Consider the following 23,784-nt stretch of genomic DNA (forward strand, 5'->3'; position numbering starts at 1 on the left):
TCGGTAGTACCGGTAGTAAATGTAAATTAACCATGTTTATTCATTTTCCGTGTTACCTGGACCGAGAAATTCACGTTTATTTTTTATTAAAAGTCCATTGGGTGATGCGTTTTGCACTTTTGACAGCTCCAGGGCTTTTGTGAATAGTACAGATTATACTTCCATGTTTTGTATCCCTGCCCACGGACAGTCAGATTGACAAAGGGGGTTATTAACTAAACAGTTAATGTAAGAGGTGGTTTATCACCGAAAATCGTACCATGTCTACTCTTTAAACAGCATTAAAAAATGCAAAAATGGAACACTGTTGATTAAATGTTGATTAAAAAATAAGCGGCATTCTCTCAGTATTTATGATTCTTTACAGTCTTTAGGCAATGCATACAATGCGCTCACTGGAAACTGAAAATAACTCACTCTCGCTAAACGTTTACCCTTTGAATTCTTGCACCCGGGAACAAGTTGACACCTTTATTACTAAAAGTTTACGAAGAAGAATTTCCAACTAAAGCAAGGCAGAATTTGACTCTGATAAGTTCATCCATAGCAGACTGGTGGGAGTGGTTATGAACTACAAAATGCCCAGTGCATTATGGGTATTGAAGTTTTCCCTACCTATTTTGAAAAAGGGAAGACAACAGCCTTTTTCTCTGATTTCTCTAGTCAGGTAGCCTTTCTACTGGCAGACAAATTTTTTTGAAAGCCCATTTTGTCAGCAATGAAGTACCCCTTTAAATAGTTACTCAATGCAATACCAGTTTTTTGTTTTGTTTTTTGTTTTGTTTGAAAAAAAAAAAAAAAAACATGTTTCCATGGGGAAGTAGGATTAGACTGTGTTGCAGGTGAGACTCAAACCTACATAACCCATTTGAGTGTTATGGTTCAACATGTCGGGTACTCGAACACCTGCACTGCACCTCTGTCTTCCCTTGCTTTTCTTTATCCGTCCTACCCTCATCCTCTTTTGTCAGTTCCCTTCCATCCGTTTTTATTAGTTGTTATGTCAACCCTGTTATTGGTGGTTCTCTCCTTTATCCACTTGCCATCTCTCATCGAGTGTCATGATGGCTGATTATCTTGTATTAGAAGTAGCAGCAGAGGCCTGCAGCCAGTAAACTTGTGCCCTGCTTCAAAAACCACCGTCTGTTAATACACCATAATGAATAGATAACAAACAATGATGAATCTCCTTCTCACCTATTGGATGTGTTTGTGCTGAGCAGGTGATGGTTGCAGAAGCTCTAGATATCTCCAGGGAAACATATTTTGCCATCCTGATGGACCGCTCCTGTAATGGACCCGTGATGGTGGGCAGCCCTCAGGGTGGTGTGGACATAGAGGAAGTGGCTGCAACCACGCCGGAGCTCATCTTCAAGGTATCTTACTTATATCTGATGGAAAATGCTTTCAAGGGTGTAGGAGTTGAGTTACTTTGAGATTTTGTGATAAATGGGTCCTTTTTTTTTCTTCTTTTTTTCTTGATGTTTTGAAATAAACTGCCTTATAGAAAAGCATCCACAGAAATCATAAAGTTAAATTGACCTGGAAAATGTATGGAAATAATTATAATAAATAAATATATTAAACATTCTGGAAATGTATATTAAAAATTTCTCTGTTAAAGCCAAATCCTTCACGAAGCTTTGACTTTACAGTCAAAACAAAAATTCAGACATTTTTGATATTTTTGAAATATTTTTACTAGTGGGTACAAGACACTATAGTTCATTTATGTAAGTGAGGATAGTAAAACTGTGACATATTATACCCAAAAATTCTTCATGCAGTGGACTACCAGTAAAACTGATAATTTTTTTTTTTTTTTCTGACACAGTTTAACTCTGAGATCTTGTCATATTTTTCAAACTATAGTTTTTTGTCTTGTAAATATATACAATAAGCTTACAAATCTTCCAAAAGTCTTACAAAAGTATGAAACAATATGAAATCTATAAAAAAGGATGAAAAAAGTAAGCTGACATTTTTCATGTTTGAAATGTAAATTCTACAAAAGTGTTTTTACAAGAGTACGAAATATGTAAGAACTTTTTCACAGAAGCGTTACAAAAGTATGAAATAAAAGAACAGCAAAAACGACAAAATTTTTACAGAAAGTAAAAAAAAATTGATACAAAGATTCATTAAAAATTGTTACAATTAATTCATGAAAGTGTTACAAAAGTATGAAATTATTAAAACATATATGGAAGTATTACAAATGTAGGAAATTAAAGATAGAAAGTATTAAGAAATCTATGAAAATATAACTAAAATATGAAATGCAGAAGTACTATGAAATCATCCAGTCTTTCAAAAGTATGAAAAATGAAGCTGTTTGAAATCTTTTGTGGACATATGGAAAATTAAATGAATGAAAGTTTTTTCAAGAGCAGGAGAAATAAACGCCAAAGTGTTACAAAATGCAAACTATTTCAAAATATGTAGAAGTATCACAAATTAATAAAATATTAAAGCATTTTTAATTTGTTTTTATTTTAAATTAATTATGTAACAACTAAAGCCATCAAAATATCAAAAAATGTCATGGAAATTAATTTGTCAAAAAGAATGCGTGCCCTTTTTTTTACTCAGTAGTCTTGCTGCAAAAAGACACACTTATGAGAGAGAGAGTGAGTTTTTCCTTGCCTACTATTCTAAGTGAACCACAGATAAAAATAAAATGATTAAAAAAAAGATGATGTATGATATGGCCCTTTTAATGGACTGCTTCCTTATATTAAGACATGTAAAAGCTATGTCTCATTTTTGTACTGTAGCTCTTTGTGACATCTGGTCTTATGCATTATCTCTCTCGTCTGTGTCTATCTCTGTGTATGAGTGATCTTTTAGAGATGGCCTTATAATTGGAAAGCCATTGTTCGCCAGCTCTCGTCTTTTTCTCATTTGAGGTTGGCTGCATGCCAGCGCTTAATTGCAGCTCTCTTGATTTTAATGCGAACATCCGCTTTGTGTCAAAATATAGCTGATGGTTGGTTATCCTTTTGCCTTCTCTCTCCCATCTCTTGCCTCAGGAAGTCATAGATATATTCGAAGGGGTCCGAGACGACCAGGCGCTACGTATGGCAGCCAATTTGGGATTCAAAGGACCATTGGAGAGACAGGTAATGGGTTTGGCCTGAATCTCTCCCAAAGAGATTCTGCCATTAGAGTCTGTGTCATTAACAGATGCACAGTGGCCCTCACCTTACCTCACCTTCCCCCCCTTCCACTATGTCTCCATTTATGTCATGGGAAAAAAAAGCGAGAGTTGTGGTCATGATGACTCTGCCAATACAGTCATTAAACATTTCTCGCCTGAACAGAAATCACCGGTCATCAACAATTTATGCTGTTACATCTTCCACATAAAGCGTCACCTATAAACAGCTCGCAGATTTGCTGCAACTACCTTCGCTATAAACGAGGCCTGTTACGTGGTCTCAGAGTGACTCTCGCGCTGGTGATTCAGTCTTTCATATTTTCACCAAATCTGTGTTTTTCCATGCCTGTCACTTAATGATGATCAAAATACTATCAGATACAAAAATAAATGTAAATCGGTATTGTAAATACTGATGTTCACACTTTAGATTATGGTCCAATTCTCACTATTAACTGTTAACTATGACTTTTTGCCTCAATAAACTCCTAATTACTGCTTATTAATAGTTAGTAAGGTAGTTATTAAGTATAGGTATTGGGTTGGATTAAGGCTGTAGAATATGGTCATGAAAAATAAGGCATTAAAGGGTTAGTTCACCCAAAAATGAAAATTCTGTCATTAATTACTCACCCTCATGCCGTTCCAAACCCGTAAGACTTTCATTCATCTTGTTTTGATGAAATCTGAGAACTTTCTGTCCATCCATAGACAGCTACGTGACACCAATTTGACGTTTCAAAGAGTTCATAAAGCGATCGTAAAATCCATATGAATTGAGCGGTTTAGTCCAAATTTTCTGAAGAGCATCCATCACTTTATATGAACAGATTTAATTTAAGCATTTATTAACAAATACATATTGATCAGCAAACATAAACAAAAGCTCAACTAAACCTGCTTCATGAGCGAGAACAAACCTCTTGCGGAAGCTCAAACGTGCTGCGTAACATGAAAATGAACCACATTGGTTCTCACACGTCCAGCAAACATGCTTGAGCTTCCATTTACCACAACTGATGTGTGAGTTGATGAATGTTTATATATGAATAAAAGCCTAAATTCAATCTTTTCACCATATAAAGCAATCAAATCTCTTCAGAAACTGCTCAATAGTTTTACGATCTCCTTATGAACTTTTTAAAGTGTCAAAGTGGTAGTCACGTAGCTGTCTATGGATGGACAGAAAACTCTCAGATTGCATCAAAAAGATCTTCATTTGTGTTCTGAAGATGAACGAAAGTCTTACGGGTTAGGAACGACATGAGTAATTAATGACAGAATTCATTTTTGGGTGAAATTACCCTTTAATATGTGCTTTATAAGTACTAATAAACAGCCAATATACTAGTAACATACATGTTAATAAGCAACTAGTTAATAGTGAGAATTGGACCCTAAACTAAAGTGTTTCCATATTGATAAATCTTGCATTCACTTGAATGAATGAACTAAGATTGCAGGATTGTTTAAGATTTTCAGATCAATCTCTTATGGTTTATGTATGTATTTATTTATATAATACACATGCACACACATACAGTATACAAATATACATATATAAATGAGCGTATAATTTTTGTATAATTCTACATATTTTTTTATTATTACATTTTGAATCAATTTCTATATCCACCAGAGCCTGTGATACATGGTTGAACTGATAGCAATGGAAATTCGACTTTTAGAATGAAGCCTAACTTGTTTTGTTTTCATACATTTTTAACAGTGTTAACAAAAAGTAGGGGAACATCTTTCAATACATTACAGATTTGCACAAAACTTTTGCGACATTTTCTAAATATCGACAAAAAACTTTTGCGAAATGACTGCGTTTCCATTAACCAATGATATGAGACTAAAACGTCTGTTTTTCCTCTCGCGATAAGTCATTCCAAAAATCATGGCAACGTATATCCCAGCCACTGCACTAGCCATTATTTACAATCAAAGGAGACGTAGGCATGTTATCCAAGCATTTAGTGAAAGGAAAGCCCCTTATACTTGGGACCGGCCACGTATAAGGTGGTTCTGGGTGTTTCACCCTCCAATCTGCTTTGAGGTCTTGATAAATTCAAAATGTGGCATTTCTTTGTTGTTTAGAATCCAGTAGTCAATTTGCACAATTTAAAGGTTAATGGATATGTGGCTTTTGAAACCTTAAAAGGGGCATATATTTAAAATTAACCTTACCTCGCTTCAGAATGTAGAGGTGGAAATGTTCCTGTTTAATACTAATGGCAGGTAAAGTTTGAAAAGAATCAAGTGTTTTCCAACTGCACAGGTCCCTTTAAAGAAATCTGCATTGGTTCATGTCATAATTGAGTATACAAGTGTATATTTTTCTCCGTATAGACATTCGAGTAGCTTGGCCGTATGGAAATTACTGCTAAATGTCTGTCTTGTCAGTTTGGCTCTCGTAAAGTCGTCCCTTTACTGCGCATCTTTTGCGAGCATCTATTTGAGTCAATGCTAATTAGAATGTTTGGGATGCAGTATACCGCTAACTTGGCTTCACCACTTTGAAGTGCAGCAATATGACAAACAGCGGCGCTCGCCTGTGCGTGCTGATGAGAGCAGCGCTACAATGTTTTCTGTCAGCATGCACTCATTATCAAAAGAGCTTCCGTTGGTTATGGGAAAGGGAGATGTCATTTTAGCTCTTAAATGCTTTGAAAGAAGAATTTGTTCAGATGACATGCTTTCAGAAAGCACGTGAAATAGCAAAGTGTAGAGCAATAAGCAGTTGGTTATCTTTCCTGTCTTAACCTCTCATCAAAACTCAGATGTTGTAGACTGATCAGGTGCTGCCTTTATTAACAAAATGAATAAACAGAACTGTAGATAGATTTAAAGACACTTTACATGTAATAATTAACTATTACTCTTTATATTTTAGGGGATTTGGGAGTTTGCTGTGACTAAGAGCATGAAAGCCTATTTGGACAAACAACATATTTATTTAAAAAAAAAAATCTATGAAAGTTATTTACAAAAGTACTGCAAAATATACAGAATTGTTACAAAAGTCAAAATATAAAACTATAAAGTATCCAGTTTTCCATGAAAGCGTTACAAACGTATGAAGTATTACAAAATTTATGGAAGTAGTAGTGTCAAATGTACAAACTTCGATACCAAGTCGGTACTGAAATTTAAAAAAATGTGATGCTTTGAGTGCTGTTGAGAGGATTCGTAAACACCTCTGATTGGCCATTGTGTTCATGCGCTCATCTGATATGTTTGTGATTGGCTACAATGATCAGCGCTTCAAAAACATGTTGTAAATAGACATCAATGATGCTCTTCACTGAACGCTGACACAAATACACATGGGAGAATTTGAAAGCAGGCGTCTATCAGCAGACCTACTGTACTTAAAATGCTTCCGCTTTCAAACACTTCCGTGTGCTTTCACGCGCTTCCGTGCGTTGATCATTGTAGCCAATCACAAACATATATGTTGAGCGTGTGAACACAGTGGCCAATCAGAGGTGTTTATGAATCTGCTCAACGCTCAAAGCCTCACATTTTTTTAAATTTCAGTATCAACTTAGTATCGAAGTCGGTACTTTTGACAACACTATATGGAAGCATAACAAATGTATGAAATATGAAAGTATTGTAAAATCTTTCAAACTATTTAAATTTTATTTGTGTGAAAGTATGAAATCTTCAATTAAAGTGTGTGAAAATCATAAAATATTACGAAATATACACAAGTATTAAAAAACAGTAAAAGCAAAAATATTAGGTATCAACAAAATTGTTACTTAAAGACAAAATACAAAAGTATTATGAAATCTTCCATAAAAGTGTTAGAAAATTATGAAATGTTATGGAATCCACTATAAGAACGAAACAATTAAGCTGATATTTTGTGATAAATGTTTTGCAAGAGTACATTGTATAAAAACCTTTAAACAATTTACAGTAAAGTGTTACAAAAGTATGAAATACTGTGAAATCTGTAGAAGTATTGCATTTTGATTTACAATAATTATAATGTAGTAATAAATATTGTAAAATCTACAAAATTGTTACAGAAAGTCAAAATATGAAAATGTATGCGTTACAAAGTATGAAAGCAGTATGAAGTTATTCATGAAATTGTTGCGAAAGTATGAAACATTATGAAATATGAAAGTGTTAAGAAATCCATGAAACTTGAAACAAAAAGATGAAATGCGAAAGTACTTTGAAATTGTCTATGACAGTGTTAGAAAAGAAATCTATGAAAAATGAAACTTTTGTGGATGTATGAAATATATAAAATTTTTGCAAGAGTATGAGATATGAATGTTTTTAAAATCTTTCACAAAAGTGTTACAAAAGTGAAATATTACATTGTATCACAAACATATGAAATATGAAAGCATTCTACACATTTTTTGCTAAAGAATGAAATATTATATTATGTTATCATCTATGAAAGTGTCACAAAATTAGAGTATGCAAAAATATGAAATGTTCCATGAAAGTGTTATGAAAGTATGAAACGTTACAGAATCTCTGAAAGTATTACAAATATATAAAAAAAGTAAATTATAGAGTGAATGCACAAAATACGAAATCAATAAAATGTTACAGAAGTACAAAAATTCATAGTATTGCAAAATCTCATTCAGCTTGACAAGCCGGCATCTCACTAGCCAATTTTCAAATTTTCCAATTGTCGTAAGCCTCATTTACATAGCCATTGGAGATTGGAAAGATCAGCTGGACATTGCCATGTCTCTCAGCAGGGAAGCAATAACTGCCACACCGACTCAACTCCCTGCTGGCTCTACTGACTCCAAGTCAATTTCTGTCACATTTGAAGTTATCCAAGGCAACTTCTCATTGTCTTGGCACCAACCTAGTGTACATTGTGACCAGCAGAGTAAGTGTTCAGTCAAAAATGCGTCCCCATTATTGGACAATATACAGTATATGACCCAAAATATATAGGGCCCCATTTTAACGATCTAAACGCAAAGTGTAAAGCGCACGGCACAGGTGCACTCAGGGCGTGTCCAAATCCACTTTTGCTATTTTAACGCCGGAAAAACGGTCCGTGCGCCGGGGCGCATTTTTGAAATGGGTTGTCCCTATTCTCTTAATGAGTAATGGGCGTAACGTTCAATAAACCAATCAGAGTGTCATCTCTCCTTCCCTTTAAGAGTGAGATGCGCTCGCGCCATGACGGATTGCTATTTACATGGCGGAATTTGTTGGCGATGAGTCAGTTAATATATATGTGTGTGTATTGGCAAGATTGTTCAATTAATTAGCCAATTTCGTTCATCATTATAAGTATTAACAGGCTGAATTGAAAATAGGTAGCCTAATTCTAATACACGCAATGACTATTCATCATTACATTTTTATATTTATGTAGCCTACACAATAATATTCTTTTACACTGTAATTCTTTTGTTTTTAATATTTGTCATGTTTGTGTGATGCGTATCCCTGTGTGTAATAAGCAAAGTCAACGCGCACTGTGGACGCGCCCAGAGGCGCAGTTTCTACCAACGCGCTCTAACAAAAAAATATTGCGCCACTGACTTTAGACTTTAGACCAGGTTTGAGTTGGTCTATGGCGCAGTCTATTTTCAGCTCCTTAAAATAGCAATGCGTCTGAACACACCTCTTTTTTAGACCAGCATGCCCATGGGCGCACTAACTGGCGCAAATGCATTTACTAATTTAAGGACGTGGCGCTGAACGGGAAAACGCGAACGGCGCCGGACGCAAGCTAGCAAACACACTTGCGCTGCGCCTTGCGTCGCATTGCGCCGGGTGTATTATAGGGCCCATACTGTATATATGTGTTTTGTTGTGCTTGAGAGATTTTAAAATTTTCATAAGCTCTCAGAGCTCTGCTGCAAATGTGCAGCTGGGGTAATTAGTGCTCTCTGTGGTTCTGTCACAGGCTGCAGATCAGATTAAGCGACTCTATGATCTGTTTCTCAAAGTCGACGCCACTCAAGTCGAAGTCAATCCACTCGGAGAAACACCTGAGGGACAAGGTAAGGCGTGTGTGTGTGTATTCATGCGTGAATGACAGACAGAAACGCTTGTTGCATAAAAGCTCCTGTAAAGATACAAATAGGACCTTGCAGTTTTCAAGGATAAATGTCATTTTACACTAATGGTTGTATTAAACACATGAAAATGGAGAGGGCTGCCTCAGCAAAATTTTACAGGGCTTCTCCAACGTAACACTGACACAAATATGTTCTTAATATGACCAAATACCTCTCCTAATACCATTTCCACTTGTTTTTTTTTTGTTTTTTTTTAATAGGTACCTGTTAGGAAATGATGTAGGATGTTGTAACGTTTATTGGTATGAAATTACATACAGTAGGTCCAGAGAGGGTAATGCCTGCGGTATTAGCCTGTCAAATTAAAGAAGGGGAGAGAAATCATCTCGGCCCTACACCATAATGGCAAAATGATTTAGTCCTCATAGGGGCCATCACAAAAGTGCTGCCAATTTTTCTTCTTTCTTTTCTTTTCTTTTCTTTTCTTTTCTTTTCTTTTCTTTTCTTTTCTTTTCTTTTCTTTTCTTTTCTTTTCTTTTCTTTTCTTTTCTTTTCTTTTCCTGCGCTTTACTGTCCTGCACTTTACTGTCCTGCAATTTCCTCCACTTTTCTGCACTTTCCTGCACTTTCCTTTCCTGCTTATATAAAAGTGTCAGTCGTTGCCTTGGTAATGCAGTGGTTTACTGATGATATGAGATTTAAATAACCACGTTATGGAGGATGATCAGATATTTCTTTTAATTTTATTATTAATTTGTGTTTACATCGCTCAAATAGAGTGCTTAGCCAGCTACAGAGAAACTGATAGCCAGGCAACAGGCAAGTGACCAATCCTGAGTGGTAACGTCACTTCACGGATTTTACCAGCATGGTTTGATAATTCCGGTCTGAGAATGGTTTGTAATCGTGATGTGAACTATTCTTTACCATAAGAACCATTCGGCCCAATGGTGGAAAAGTGGCTAATGTTAATTTTAACATTCACTAATATATTAGTAAAATCAAAAGTTGTATTTGTTTACAATAGTTAATGCACTGTGAACAATCGTGAACAATCAATGAACAGTCACAGTATGTTTACTAACTCACATTAAAGGGATAGTACACCCAAAAATGAAAATTTGATGTTTATCTGCTTACCCCCAGCGCATCCAAGATGAAGGTGACTTTGTTTCTTCAGTAGAACACAAATGATGATTTTTAACTCCAACCGTTGCCGTCTGTCAGCCGTATAATGTGTGTCAATGGGAACTTCTTTTATAAGAGTAAATAAAACATGCACAGACAAATCCAAATTAAACCCTGCGGCTCATGACGACACATTGATGTCCTAAGACACGAAACGATCGGTTTGTGCCAGAAACCGAAAAGTATTTATATAATTTTTTACCTCTAATACACCACTATGTCCAACTGCGTTCAGCATTCGCTTAGTGAGGTCTGATTGCGCTCTGACAATGGAAGTAATGTCTCGCACTCATTGAAGAATAAGCACAAGACATCACCAGAGATTGTATATAATGGGGAGATAAGAGGGTCTGTATCTCTTACCATTGGAGAAAGCGTAATGGCTAACTCAATCGTGTGTCAGAGCGCGATCAGACCTCACTAAATGAGTGCTGAATGCAGTTGGACATAGTGGTGTATTAGAGGTAAAAAATGATATAAATACTGTTCGGTTTCTCGCACAAACCAATCGTTTCGTGTCTTAGGACATCAATGTGTCGTCACGAGCCGCAGGGTTTAATTTGGATTTGTCTAAGCAAGTTTTATTTACTCTTATAAAAGAAGTTCCCATTGACACGCATTATAATGACTGACAGACGGCAAGGGTTGGAGTTAAAAATTATCATTTGTGTTCTACTGAAGAAACAAAGTCAACTACATCTTGGATGCCCTGGGGGTCAAATTTTCATTTTTGGGTGAACTATCCCTTTAACAAAGATTAATAAATGCTTTAAAATATAAATATATTGCTCATTATTAGTTCATGTTAGCCAATGCATTAACAAATGAAACCTTATTATAAAGTTTAACCATTTTATGTATTTTTTTTCTACCCTTCTCTAGTGTTTTTTATGATAATATGTGCACGTGTCTTTATTTCAAATATTCCATTATTGCTGATGTTAGTTTTCTCTGTAGTAATAATAATAATAATAATAATAATAGAGCTTTTTAGAAAACACACTCTGACACTGACATAATAGTGATATTTTTTTCCTGACAGTAACATCAAAACAAGCGTCTACAAATGGCTTTGGCTGTCTTTAGATACAATGTTTGTTCTTTTAATTTTTATTTGTCAAAAACTATCTGTCTCCCTACTTAGTTCTTTCAAATGTATCACCAAGCTGAACGTTTTGTCAGCTTGTGTGATGGTGAAACCAATTTTTTTTTTTTTTTTTTTTACTGTCTGGCTGGCTTGACTCTAATTTGCTTTCACCTTCTATCTTTATCTGTTCTAAGCCCACAGTTCTCTGCAGAAGTATGTAAAACTCTCCTGGTAACAGTGTAGAGTTGAGTTTGATAATAGCTCGGTGAACCCAGTGTACTTATCTTTGTTAGTGTGCGCTGGGTCCTTGTAGACTCTGGAGACAGCGAGAGGCTGCAAAACACTACAAATGAGAGAGTTGCTGGGTCTGGTCACATACAGCTAAGATAGTCACAGACAACTCTATTCCCAAGCTAATTGTGTCTGTGTTTGTTGTATAAGATAGTCCCGCTGTATAAAATGAGATACATAAAAGTATACATGGTGTCAGTGAAGATCATGTCAGAACTACTGGCGTTTGTCATTAGATCTGGATGGCTGTGTTTACACATATGCAGCTCCCTTTTACTCAGTGTAAATTATAAAATGGAACTGTCCTTGCCAACTGCCAATTTCCCTCTTTGCTTTATCAATGACTTGTTGAAGATTTTCAGGAGAGCAATGGAATTTGCTACCTTGATTATGTGAGAAAATAGCAGGAAAGGGAAGGAAAGCACAGTTACTTGAATATGATGTTTTTGTACTATTTTCTCTCATAATAAAGGTAACAAATTGAACATGTTTGAAACTTGACTAGCTGTAAAATGTAAATATATGACTAACTGAATTCCAACACATTTCTGCTCTCTTTCCGCAGTCGTTTGCTTTGATGCTAAAATCAACTTTGACGACAACGCTGAGTTCAGACAGAAAGCTGTGTTTGCCATGGACGACACTGCAGAGAGCGACCCCACGGAGACTGAGGCGGCCAAATATGACCTCAAGTACATTGGACTGGATGGAAACATAGCCTGTTTTGGTTTGTTTTAATGTTTCATATATACATTAGCTTGTTATAAAATGATAAACGACATACCACATGAACTTCTTCAAAACATTCAAATTTCAAAGGTTTCAGAAACCTGTTCCACATCATGCTCATGTCTCAAGGGATATTTCAAATCCAGCTTTAGAAATGCTCTTCTTAGTAGTTTCAAACATGTTTATTTTAGTCTTGAGAACAGGATTTTGTGAAAGTGTTACCAAATGGGCGCCAATCCAGTCATCATCTCCAGCAGCTCTCTAACAGCTCCATAAGGGACCTGGCTGAACCGATGGGCTCTAATTAGCAGGAATCTTCCGGAAAACGACTCGGCTAAGATGATTGTTAGTCTACACATTTAAGTGGTCCCTCATTATAAATCACGGCTCTCACAGTAAAGCACAGAGAAAGAGTTGTATAGACAAGATGGGCGCGGAAGTGACTCTAACTGACCTTGTCGTGTAGACACAAACGCACTCACGCACAATTTACTCGCAGTTAGTTTGTACCTTAAAAGCTTTGTAAACCGGCAAAGCGACAGCTGTTCAGCTGAATTTCACTTTATTGAGTCTAGTGTCAGAGCCCGTGCCAGCATGTTAGCTCAGCACTGAAGAACAGAATAAGGGGAGATGTGTGTAGCCAGGAGAGGTGAGATGAGCAGGAAATGGCTGAATCAGTTGGCTGCCGTACAACTCAAAGCACGACAAGATAGGGCTCACCAGGCCAGCTAACACAGATACTACAACCACTCTTGACACCCAGTATACTTTTAGTCAAACACAATTTGCTTTCATTGGAAAGCACTCGGCAGCAGATTTAGAGCCTGAGTTGTGTTTTCAATGGGGTTGGGATCTGAAATTACTTTTTGCCTGTGCTTTTCTCGTTTTCTGTATGGCTAAGGCTGTAGTATGTAACATGAGTCCATGATTTAGAACCAACTTAAAGCCATTAGCTTTACTAAAAAGTAAGAAAAAATTAAAATATTATAATTATTTATTCACATTCCAAACATGTATGACTTTTTTCTTCCATGGAACTTTATTTTTTAAAAGAATTTTCTGGCGTTATATTGAATATTATGGAATTATATTACATCATAATAGTGAATTTTTTTTTTTTTTTTAAATAATGATGGTTATTTTAGGGCTGTTAAATGTGTCATATATCAGCAGTCCATATGACTCCATACAGTAGTTTTGTATGAAGAACAGACTGAAATTGAAGCTGTTGCTCAATGTTGGTAATGTTTAAATCATAAACAAAACATTGGAAACTATTGATCCAATTCACAAAAATGGTCTCTGTGATTCTTTTACAAATCTCACTTATACGATTAATAGAACGCATTTGTTATCAGTGTAAGAACTAGTTAAAGGGTTAGTTCACCCAAAAATGAAAATTTTGTCATTAATTACTCACCCTCATGTCCCTTAAGACCTTTGTTCATCTTCAGAACACAAATTCAGATATTTTTGATAAAATCCGATGGCTCAGTGAGGCCTTCATTGACATTAATATAATTAACACTTTCAAATGTCTATAAGAAGACATTTCAAGATTTCTATAGATATATTTTTCATGTCTGTGAGGCTAGCAGCCTATATGCTGAGTTTCGGTTCATTTAAAGACGCGCTCCAGTTCACGCACAAGTGATCGCGCCGGCGCCTCCATGTCATGATTATATTGTCTGCTGTATTTGCGTCTTATTTATTAAATTCAGGCAATTGTTTGATGAAACATTGATTAAAATTATGATACAATTTTTACAAAATGAAATTAACTTTACAGACGGGCTTTCTACAAAACAAAACTTAATGAAGTGGTCAAAATCATGTCTGACCCAGTCTCCCGTCACAAATTCAAACCGATAGCTCTCGATCTTTTTCAGCATTTTTTCGAAAAATGATCGGGAAGTGCTCTTAAGTTACTCGGCTCGGTTCGTAATTCATCGCACACGATACAAGCCACAACCATACAAGCATCAACAATTTCCACGCTATGGAAAAAAATCACCTGCAAGCTCGTACGACTCAAAAATCGCACTGTGTACGCCAGCCTTTACAGGTGTGGAACAACATGATGATGAGTAATTAATGACAAAATTGTCATTTTTGGGTGAACTAACCCTTTAAATGTCCATCTCTTCAACACGCAGATATATCGTATAGCTTCAGGAGACGTGGAATATTGTGTGCAAGTTTGTGCATTTACAGCATGTGCTTTTTGAAGCATGAAAGGTCCCGTTCATTGTAATTGCGTACAAAAGAGCGACTGGCACAATATTTATACATTCTCCTTGCGTGTTTACATTTAGAATGACATGAGAGTGAATAAATGACAAAATTATTATTTTTAATGTCTGAAACGTGATCTATATCAACAGTTAATGGTGCTGGCCTTGCTATGGCAACGTGTGACATCATAGACTTACATGGTGGAAAGCCTGCTAACTTCCTGGACCTGGGTGGAGGTGTAAAGGAGAATCAGGTGTACGCAGCCTTCAAGCTTCTCACTGCCGATCCGAAGGTATGAATGATTTGACAATATGTTGATCCAAACAAAAATTGAAATACCCCATAAAAGGTTAGTATAGAGGTGTTTTGAGAGTTTGATAAGAAATAAAAAAGTTAAAGTTGCTCTCCTTTAAACTTCATTACCGTTTTCAATTTAGTACTGCTTTTTCCACTCTTTGAAGTTTTTTCCGTCTGGGATTTTGTTGACTCCTTAGGCACCACAAAAGACTGTGGGCTTGCGGCCGATCCCAGTTCTTTTTACCATCATTACGAGCTTGTGCTCAGATCAATATCTTCGCAACAGTCACACTTTTCAGCTCTGGAATTGTAAACACACCAAGACACACACACACACACTCCTCATAACTCATCTTTTCACCAATTCTTTTCTCCCCCTGACCCACACTCGCTGTCCTCCTCCTGTTGATTACTCGCTCTGGAGTGCAAGATCCTTTTGCTTGCAGCTTTTATGAGCTGTGGAGTTGTTTTTCAGATAATGATCCTTTGCCGAAGCAGACCGGTATTCCTGGCATGATGCTGATAATTTGCTTGTGTTTGTTGTAAACACATGTCAATATGCACCTGATTTGGTTTCAGCTCAGTGTGTTTGTAATCGGGATGCACACTGATATCTTGATAACAGAACTTTGTTTACAATAATGGAAAACATGGAATTCATCTAGTATCATGCTCACTGTGCATCAGTAAACAGGAGTTCTGGGTTTTAATAGCACACCTTGCTTTTTGTGTATTGCAGCCCAAAGCAGCAACGCTACATACATGCAGAAAGTGATTCCATCTAAAGATTGTATCACTTCATATTCATATTGTTCTCCTCAGATAGAAGATGCACTTTGTTTTTCTATGTTTTTCTATGAATTGATCAGCAAAGGAAAACCAAGAAGAAAACAATGAAACACAGAAGTCTATTTTTTAGGCATTTCTCCTTGTCCCTTTCCAACCACTGACAAAAATATGGATATATGTTATAATATTTTTGCAGACTGAATTATACATGATTTAGATAAAGAAGACAGAAAAATTGTGTTGAATATTTCGCAAAGTGTATAGTTCCAGTCTCCTCCTGTCTCTCCTGCCCTCCTGTCATCAATGGGGTACCTGAAATTTTCTGAGCTCTATTGGGATAGAGTGGTGGCCCTCCCCTGCAGTCACACATTTCCCATTCTGAAGCCTCTGTGTACAGCGATTTGCATTTCACAGAAGCGTTCAGAGCCACCCAGGCTCTGTGGAAGGAATATTAATGGGAATGTTAATTATTGGATCCTCTGGCGGGATGAAATACGCAGTTGCCTTATATCTTCCATCGGAAATGTTTGGTTTGTTTGTTTTCGGGAATGTTTTCCCTTGCTTCCTTCAAATTATTCTCATTAATTTAACAATTGATTAGTGATTGGAATTAACCCACCCCCAACTGTCCAAAAAAAGAAAAGAAAAAATAGACTAAAAAAATTATTTAAATGGCCCTAAAATCGAGACCTGAGGTACACCGCTCTTTTAGTATTGGATTGTATTAGCTTAAAGAATGATCTAGGGTTCAATGCAAAGGAACCAGGCTATAAACATAAAAATACACTATTTATAGCCACAAGACTTTATTATATTTATTAACATGAGATAAATATGAAAGAATTATCTACTAACCTGCATGTGTAAAGTTATAGCTAACTTTAAACAATGTCATATCTCCTATAAAGCTGACATTAAAAATGAAAACTTTTGTGCAATGTTTGTGTAAGGATACCAAGAAAGGAAGTAATGTATAACTTCCTTGTTTACATAAAGTAATTTATAAAGATATTATTTAATGTAAGTGCTTTTACACAAATGTGAGTTTTGATTTTTCTTTAAAGGTGCCATTGAATGGAAAAATTGAATTCACCTCAGCATATATATATATATATATATATATATATATATATATATATATATATATATATATATATATATATATATATATATATATATATATATATATATATATAGTCATAGAACATACCTTGAGTCTCAAACACCATTGTTTCCTCCTTCTTGTGTAAATCTCATTTGTTTAAAAGACCTCCGAAAAACAGGCGAATCTCAACATAACACCGACTGTTACGTAACAGTCGGGATCATTAATATGTATGACCCCAATATTTGCATATGTCAGCCCATGTTCAAGGCATTACACAAGGGCAAAACGTCTGGATCTGTGCACAGCTGAATCATCAGACTAGGTAAGCAAGCAAGGACAATAGCAAAAAATGGCAGATGGAGCAATAATAACTGACATGATCCATGATTACATGATATTTTTAGTGATATTTTTAAATTGTCTTTCTAAATGTTTCGTTAGCATGTTGCTAATGTACTGTTAAATGTGGATAAAGTTACCATCATTTCTTACTGTATTCACTGAGACAAAAGAGCCGTCGTTATTTCCATTGTTAAACACTTGCGGACTGTATGATTCATAAACACAAGTTCATTCTTTATAAATCTCTCCAACAGTGTTTAGCCGTTAGCCACGGAGCACTATCAAACTCATTCAGAATCAAATGTAAACATCCAAATAAATACTATACTTGCAGGAATCGATGCATGCACGAACACTTTGTAAAGATCCATTTTGAGGGTTGTATTAGCTGTGTGAACTTTGTTTATGCTGGTTAAGGCAAGTCGAGAGCTCGGGGGCGGGGGAGCGTGAGATTTAAAGGGGACATGCACTAAATAGGCAGTTAAAAAAATTGATAAAAAATATATGGGGTATTTTGAGCTAAAATTTCACAGACACGTTCAGGGGACACCTTAGACTTATATTACATCTTGTTAAAACTGGTTCTAGGGCACCTTTAAACCATCTAGACGCTGATTATTTTCAGTTTAGAGCTGGGAGATTATTGGGTGAAATTATGTCTGTGCTAACCAACATTATGCAAAAAATTGCTGTTGGTTGAACCTAACTTGTATTCTTTTGAGTACAGCTAGAATTGCAGTGTTGACTTTGAAATTGAAGCATGGAGGGTTTAAGCTGATGTACTGTCAGGCTGTGTAACCCTTCCTTTAGAATCTGCAGGAAGGCAAGGGCATTGTATATATGCACTCCTTTGATAAATAAGATTTATTTTATTCTTTCTTACTAAAACTACCTTCCCTAGCAATTCAGAGGAGAAGGGACTCTTGAACTGTCTCCCACTCTTGCTGTCTTAGTTTCTCTCCTTTTTTTCATTGGACATGGGGCATTTGGAGTTCTTTTTTTTTCCTCTTGTCCCAACTGTATTAAAACTGCCTCTTTATTTATCTTTATAGGCAGGTTGGTAAATTAAGGCAGTGGCATGGAATGGGATAGACAACGTAAGTCAGTCTTCAATAATAATCATTGTTCAGATTTTTTATTTATGCCACTGAAACGTGGAAAAATAACGATGGAGAACTCTTTACTTTTGAACCTTTTCAACACGCACCACACACAGTACATTGCAAAGTTTTATCATAGAACATGAATAAAACATTTCACATTTGCCACGGTTTTTAAAAAAAGCCGAAAGCACCTGCTAGTCGAATCCAAATGGCAACGGCTAAACAACACCATTATCCCACTCCCTTCCTCCGAAGTTAGATGTGGGAGACGTGGATGGATAGATGTTATTGCTTGTGGCTATTTGGTCCCTATGCAGTGTAGTTTGGAGTGGGAGTGAATTAGGGCTGTGGCGCGTCAGACGTGCTCCCAGGCAATGGTTGTTTGATGAAGGTGCTTGGCTGGGTAATTGTGACCGGTGGGGATTTCACCTGCCCTGGGTAGAGAAGGCTGCAGCACTGGGTTGTGTGATGGGTATTTGAGGTTAACTAGGAGCCAGCACTGGAGCTTGATACTGTTTGTTGGCTGCTGCAAGGTAAATCTGAAACAAATCTTGTCTTGCGTCAGTTCTGTTGGTCGAAACACTGTGTTCATGAATGTTCCCGTACAGCACATTAATGTGTTATCTGGGAGCTATAGCTCAATCAGTCTATCCTGGAGATGACACATGTTTGCTCAAGGCATCATGGGATTGAATGTGTCTGTCTTACACTGAAATGGTGCTGGTGCTCGACCTGGGAATCTGCCAGCCTCTCTCAGAATTGGTCCACACTGAAAGCCAAACAATGACATAACTCGTTGCAGCATAAAGTTTCCACAAAAACTTTTTTTTTTTTTTTTTAATGAGTTTGAAAGTTTTGAAAACATTTTTAACATCCACAATAGTTTACGCTTTTGTATGCTACCAAAACAAATAAAATGTATGACATTTTTATTTGATGTTTATAATATTATAACATTTTATTTTATGGGCTTGGAAAATGAAGCATCTGGAGTTTACGAGTTACGAGTTTTGAGAATGTACACTTTATATACAGTATAATAAATAATATTTATAGCAAGTAATTAAAAAATTATATTTTATATACTACCATTCAGAGGTTTGGGGTCTGTAAGGTTTATTTAATGTTTAAAATTGTGAAATGTTATTACAATTTAAAATAACTTCTTTCTATTTTAATATATTTTAAAATGTAATTTGTTCCTTTAGTGTCACATGATCCTTTAGAAATCATTCAAATATTCTGATTTGCTGCCCAAGAAATATCATAATCAATGTTGATATTTTGATACATATTATATATATATATATTTTTTTTTTTAGGCCAAAGTTTTGAACAGTAGTGTTTTTATATTAAATATATATATATATATATTTATATGTAATTGTAAATGGATGCAAACTTAGTTTTTTCTCAAAATCTGTCACTTTAATACGTCGTGTTCGATGTGCCGATCCCATACTCGGGTATATCGGGTATCGGCTCCAATACTGCCATTTTTGGCGGATCGGGTATCGGCCAGATGGGACCAATTCAAATCCGATATTGTGCATGTGCTATGTGTTATTATTAAGCCCCACAAAAGGCACAAAAACATTAAAAAGCACCATAAAGTTTCCGTGCACCATATTCCAAGTGTTCTAAAGCTATTCCATAGTTTAATTTGAGGTACAGATAAATATTTAAGTCGTTAAAGTTCACGTAAATGCCTCCCTCCGCTGCGGCTGTCAGTCATTCTCAATTTAGCATTCAAACAGCGTGTCACATTCGGTTACGACAGTCAACACAATGAAACGCTCTCCAAGATGATTCAGTGTTCCTATTATTATACTTCATCTGTAGACAAAGATACCGGTAATACAATAGAGTACCCCAGGGATGGCGTGTTTTTGTAGGCCAACCCGGAAGTTAGCGGCGCACGGGTTCCCTCGATTGAAAGCCTTTGCATTTTTCCCATAGACTTTTGGAAAATCGCAGAAAATAATGTTTAACAAAGGGTTATGACACTTACACGTTTTGTCTGTCAAGATAATCTTTACAAGTTAACACAACATTTATAGATTTTCAAGCCTAAATAAAGTCGTCAGATATAAAAAGCTAACAGCAGGCTATAAACGAACTACAGCACACCATGGTAACGATCAACGTCGTCACCACCATGCGTTCTTAAACTTTATTTAGAAAACAACTTTATTTAAAAACATGCTCGCTGATTATGATCTGCGCTGTGTATGAATACTTATCCACTTTTTCATGAGAAATGCTGTCCAAATGTCCCGTTTTTAATGATGACGTCTAAAGTCCCCGCCAAAGGAAGTAGTCCCTTTTAGCAATTTGTTAGCAACCGCCGATATTAAGACACAGTAAAAGTTTAAAAAATCACAAGTGGGTTATAACTGCTGTGTTTTATGTCATAGATCAAAACGTGAAAGTATTTAGAGGCTTTGTTAACCACAGACCTTATTTCAGGCGATTTAGCAAAAACCCATTCAAAAAACCCATAGACTTTACGGCGTTGGAACCGGAAGTCCTAAAATACTAACTCGCTTCCGGGTTTTGCCTACAAAAATGCGTCATCCCTGAGGCACTCTATACACATCAATATATCTTCAACTTTTCAATGCGGAGCACTGCCCTGCACGCTATGACTCCATTATGCTTCAAGTACATCACGGGATAAGCATAAGCGATTTGTGCCGCTCTGTATGGGAGCCGTTCATATTATAATACTTTTGCGCAATGAAAGATTATTAATAAAAAATTTTTGTTCTGTCCTATATATCATATGTTGCTGCCTCATTAAAAAAAAAAAAACTCCGCTATAAATTTAAAAGAAATGTCTTTTAATTGTAATAATATAGTTATATATACATATATTTAGTTTATGTCATGTATGACCCAAACATTCATGAAAAAGTCATGGATGAAGGAATGTCTACCAAGCTAGTGAAGCTATTGGTTTATTACAGTTGTTGCACTGATGCAACATTTGTTATTTTGTTTTACAAAGTTAGGAATGTAATGTTTGTCAAGCCTGATGCCTTGCACAAAAGAATGATCCCAGTTTCTTCCACACAGTGAGGCATACAATTTATTAGGTAATTTAGCACTTTTTTATTATTACTTGGATATCGGATCGGTATCGGACAATACTGAATACCAGGTATCGGAAGCAAAAAGGCGGATCGGAGCATCCCTAGTGTCCCTTTTGCAAATCTTTGATTTTGAATGTGATCTTTTTGATTGTTCGTGAACAGCTACCTGCTCTGTTTCCAGAATCACCCATATCTTATTCAACATTCTCAGTGGCCGAGCTGAGAAATCCTATTGGCTCGTTCTGTCCTGCTTCACGGTCAGGGACTCTCACCGGAGCATGGGGACAGCATGCTAGTATGAGAGTAAAACAGGATGGAAAGATGTGGTAAGGTAATGAAAAAGTGAGAGAAAGGTTAACACTGGGGGATGAGAAGCCCTCTTCCTGCTCTCCTCATTACTGTCTGTGCCACTGTCTGCTCAACATTAAGCACGACTCTGGCCTTTATATACGAGTACAAACACACAAATATACTCTAGCTCCCACCTTGCACATACTCCATCATTTGTATCCTTTGGGGCCTCCATGCCCTTGTCATCTCCATTGTGCTGGTGATGTTAGTGTATAATGATCAGTCGTCCCTTCTCGGCTGTCTGGGGCCTGAGGGAATCACATTTCCCATTTGTTCAAAACACAGGCAATAAGAGCCAGCCCAATCTCCCAGCCCCAACATGGCCACCTTAGTAATGGAGCTCATTTCCCCTGCGTCTGGCTGTCTGGCCCCGGACCGCGCTCAGCGGAGCCCCGCATCGCCAGATCCTCGGCCCCTGCTCTCAGACCATTAATGCTGACTGATAGGACGATGTCTCGCTGGCAGGAGACACATTTATTTCATGTCCGGGCCGCTGAAGCTCAAAGAACAGCATAAGCAAACGTTAACTAATCTTTACACACGGGCTGAATGGCATCCACTGTTCTGAAACATTTTGATCCATTCTGAGCACATGGAGCATGTTTTCTATTATGTGATTACCTTACTCACTAGTAATCAGTCTACCTGGTTAGGTAGTCCCACAAAACCAGTTAGCTCCTAAGCGGTCGGGAGTTTTGGGGGTTTCCTCGCTTTTTCAATAATGTCAACACTTGTTTCAAAATTTGTTTCCCACCCATGAGTATGATGGATGATGCTATACAAAAACCAATAAAACGCAGCGCTGTTCTTTCTGATGTGCTAGCAAGTGAGCAGCAAAGAAGCTACTTTCAGTATTACCTTGCATGGATGAGGTCTCCAGAGTATGCTTGTTTTGTTTTGAAAACGTTCCTCACATAAGGCATTTCTCAAAAAAGAGTTTGAGAGCTTGTTATGCAAATTTGGAAGGGAAAAATGTGCTCAGAAATGCAAATCCTGCATTTTTTTTTTCCGAATGAGGCAATATCTATTGGATTTTCAGTAAGATCTCTTGGAAGTAGAAAAATAGTTTTTCTTTTTTAAGTCCAGGTAATTATTTAATCTCCACAGCAGAACTTTTTGCAGATTTAGCGGAGATGCAAACTGTAAAATGACTCATGACTTAATTAGTGGTTTTTGCTCTGGGGTCTGATGGGTTTTTTTTGTTGTTGGTTTTTTTTTTTTTTTTTTTTTGCACTGCATTGGTCCGAGTCTTAGGGCTGAAGATTAAAGTGATTTATTGTGAAGAAGAAATGTGGTGAGATCACAACCTCCCTGTTCTGTCAACCTTCTTCTATATTGAACCAGTGATGAGATGAGAATAAACTGTAATTTGCAGTCATTGGCCAATTACAACCAGAAACTTCACAGTTCACAGTGCAGAGGCGAAATGTGAATGTGACCTTTCTCACACAATAAATAGCACTTTGCAATGTTAAATTTAAAGCTGAGATGTATAATTTCTGTGCCACAATAGAACATCAAAACTATTGACTGTTTAAAACATAGTTTCAAATACTCCCCCAGGTTGTCTGGTTTTTAAACTCTTGTCATTTGTTGAGCCAAGTGGTGTGACATTGCAGTTCCATTTGTTGCAGTTAGTGGCACAGAACTAAAAGGATTAGTTCACTTTCAAATACAATTTTCCTCATAATTTACTCACCCTCATGTCATCCAAGATGTCCATGTCCTTCTTTCTTCAATCAAAAAGAAAACATTCCAGGATTATTCTCCTTATAGTGGACTTCAATGGCCTCCAAACAGTTGAAGGTCAAAATTACAGTTTCAGTGCTGCTTCAAAGGGCTTTAAACAATACCAAACGAGCAATAAGGGTCTTATCTAGTGAAACGGTCATTTTTGAAAAATAAATAAATAAAAAATTTTAAATGTATATGCTTTATATAAACAAATGATCGCCTTTCAAGTGGTTCCTCCAAAAC

At 36.5% G+C, this 23,784-nt stretch overlaps 1 protein-coding gene across 2 annotated transcripts in view; it reads left to right on the forward strand.

Moving 5' to 3' along the window:
* The window catches only part of suclg2 (succinate-CoA ligase GDP-forming subunit beta), a 160,260-nt gene that overhangs the window by 71,659 nt on the left and 64,817 nt on the right, over positions 1-23,784 (forward strand). For both annotated transcript variants that reach the window (XM_067388335.1, XM_067388336.1), the window contains exons 5-9: positions 1,224-1,376; positions 3,033-3,122; positions 9,078-9,174; positions 12,324-12,485; positions 14,872-15,014. In XM_067388335.1, coding sequence (XP_067244436.1) covers positions 1,224-1,376; positions 3,033-3,122; positions 9,078-9,174; positions 12,324-12,485; positions 14,872-15,014 — 645 coding nt within the window. The remainder of the gene's footprint in view (positions 1-1,223; positions 1,377-3,032; positions 3,123-9,077; positions 9,175-12,323; positions 12,486-14,871; positions 15,015-23,784) is intronic.

The sequence above is a fragment of the Chanodichthys erythropterus genome, chromosome 6 (assembly GCF_024489055.1).
Source record: "Chanodichthys erythropterus isolate Z2021 chromosome 6, ASM2448905v1, whole genome shotgun sequence".
Classification (NCBI taxonomy): domain Eukaryota; kingdom Metazoa; phylum Chordata; class Actinopteri; order Cypriniformes; family Xenocyprididae; genus Chanodichthys; species Chanodichthys erythropterus.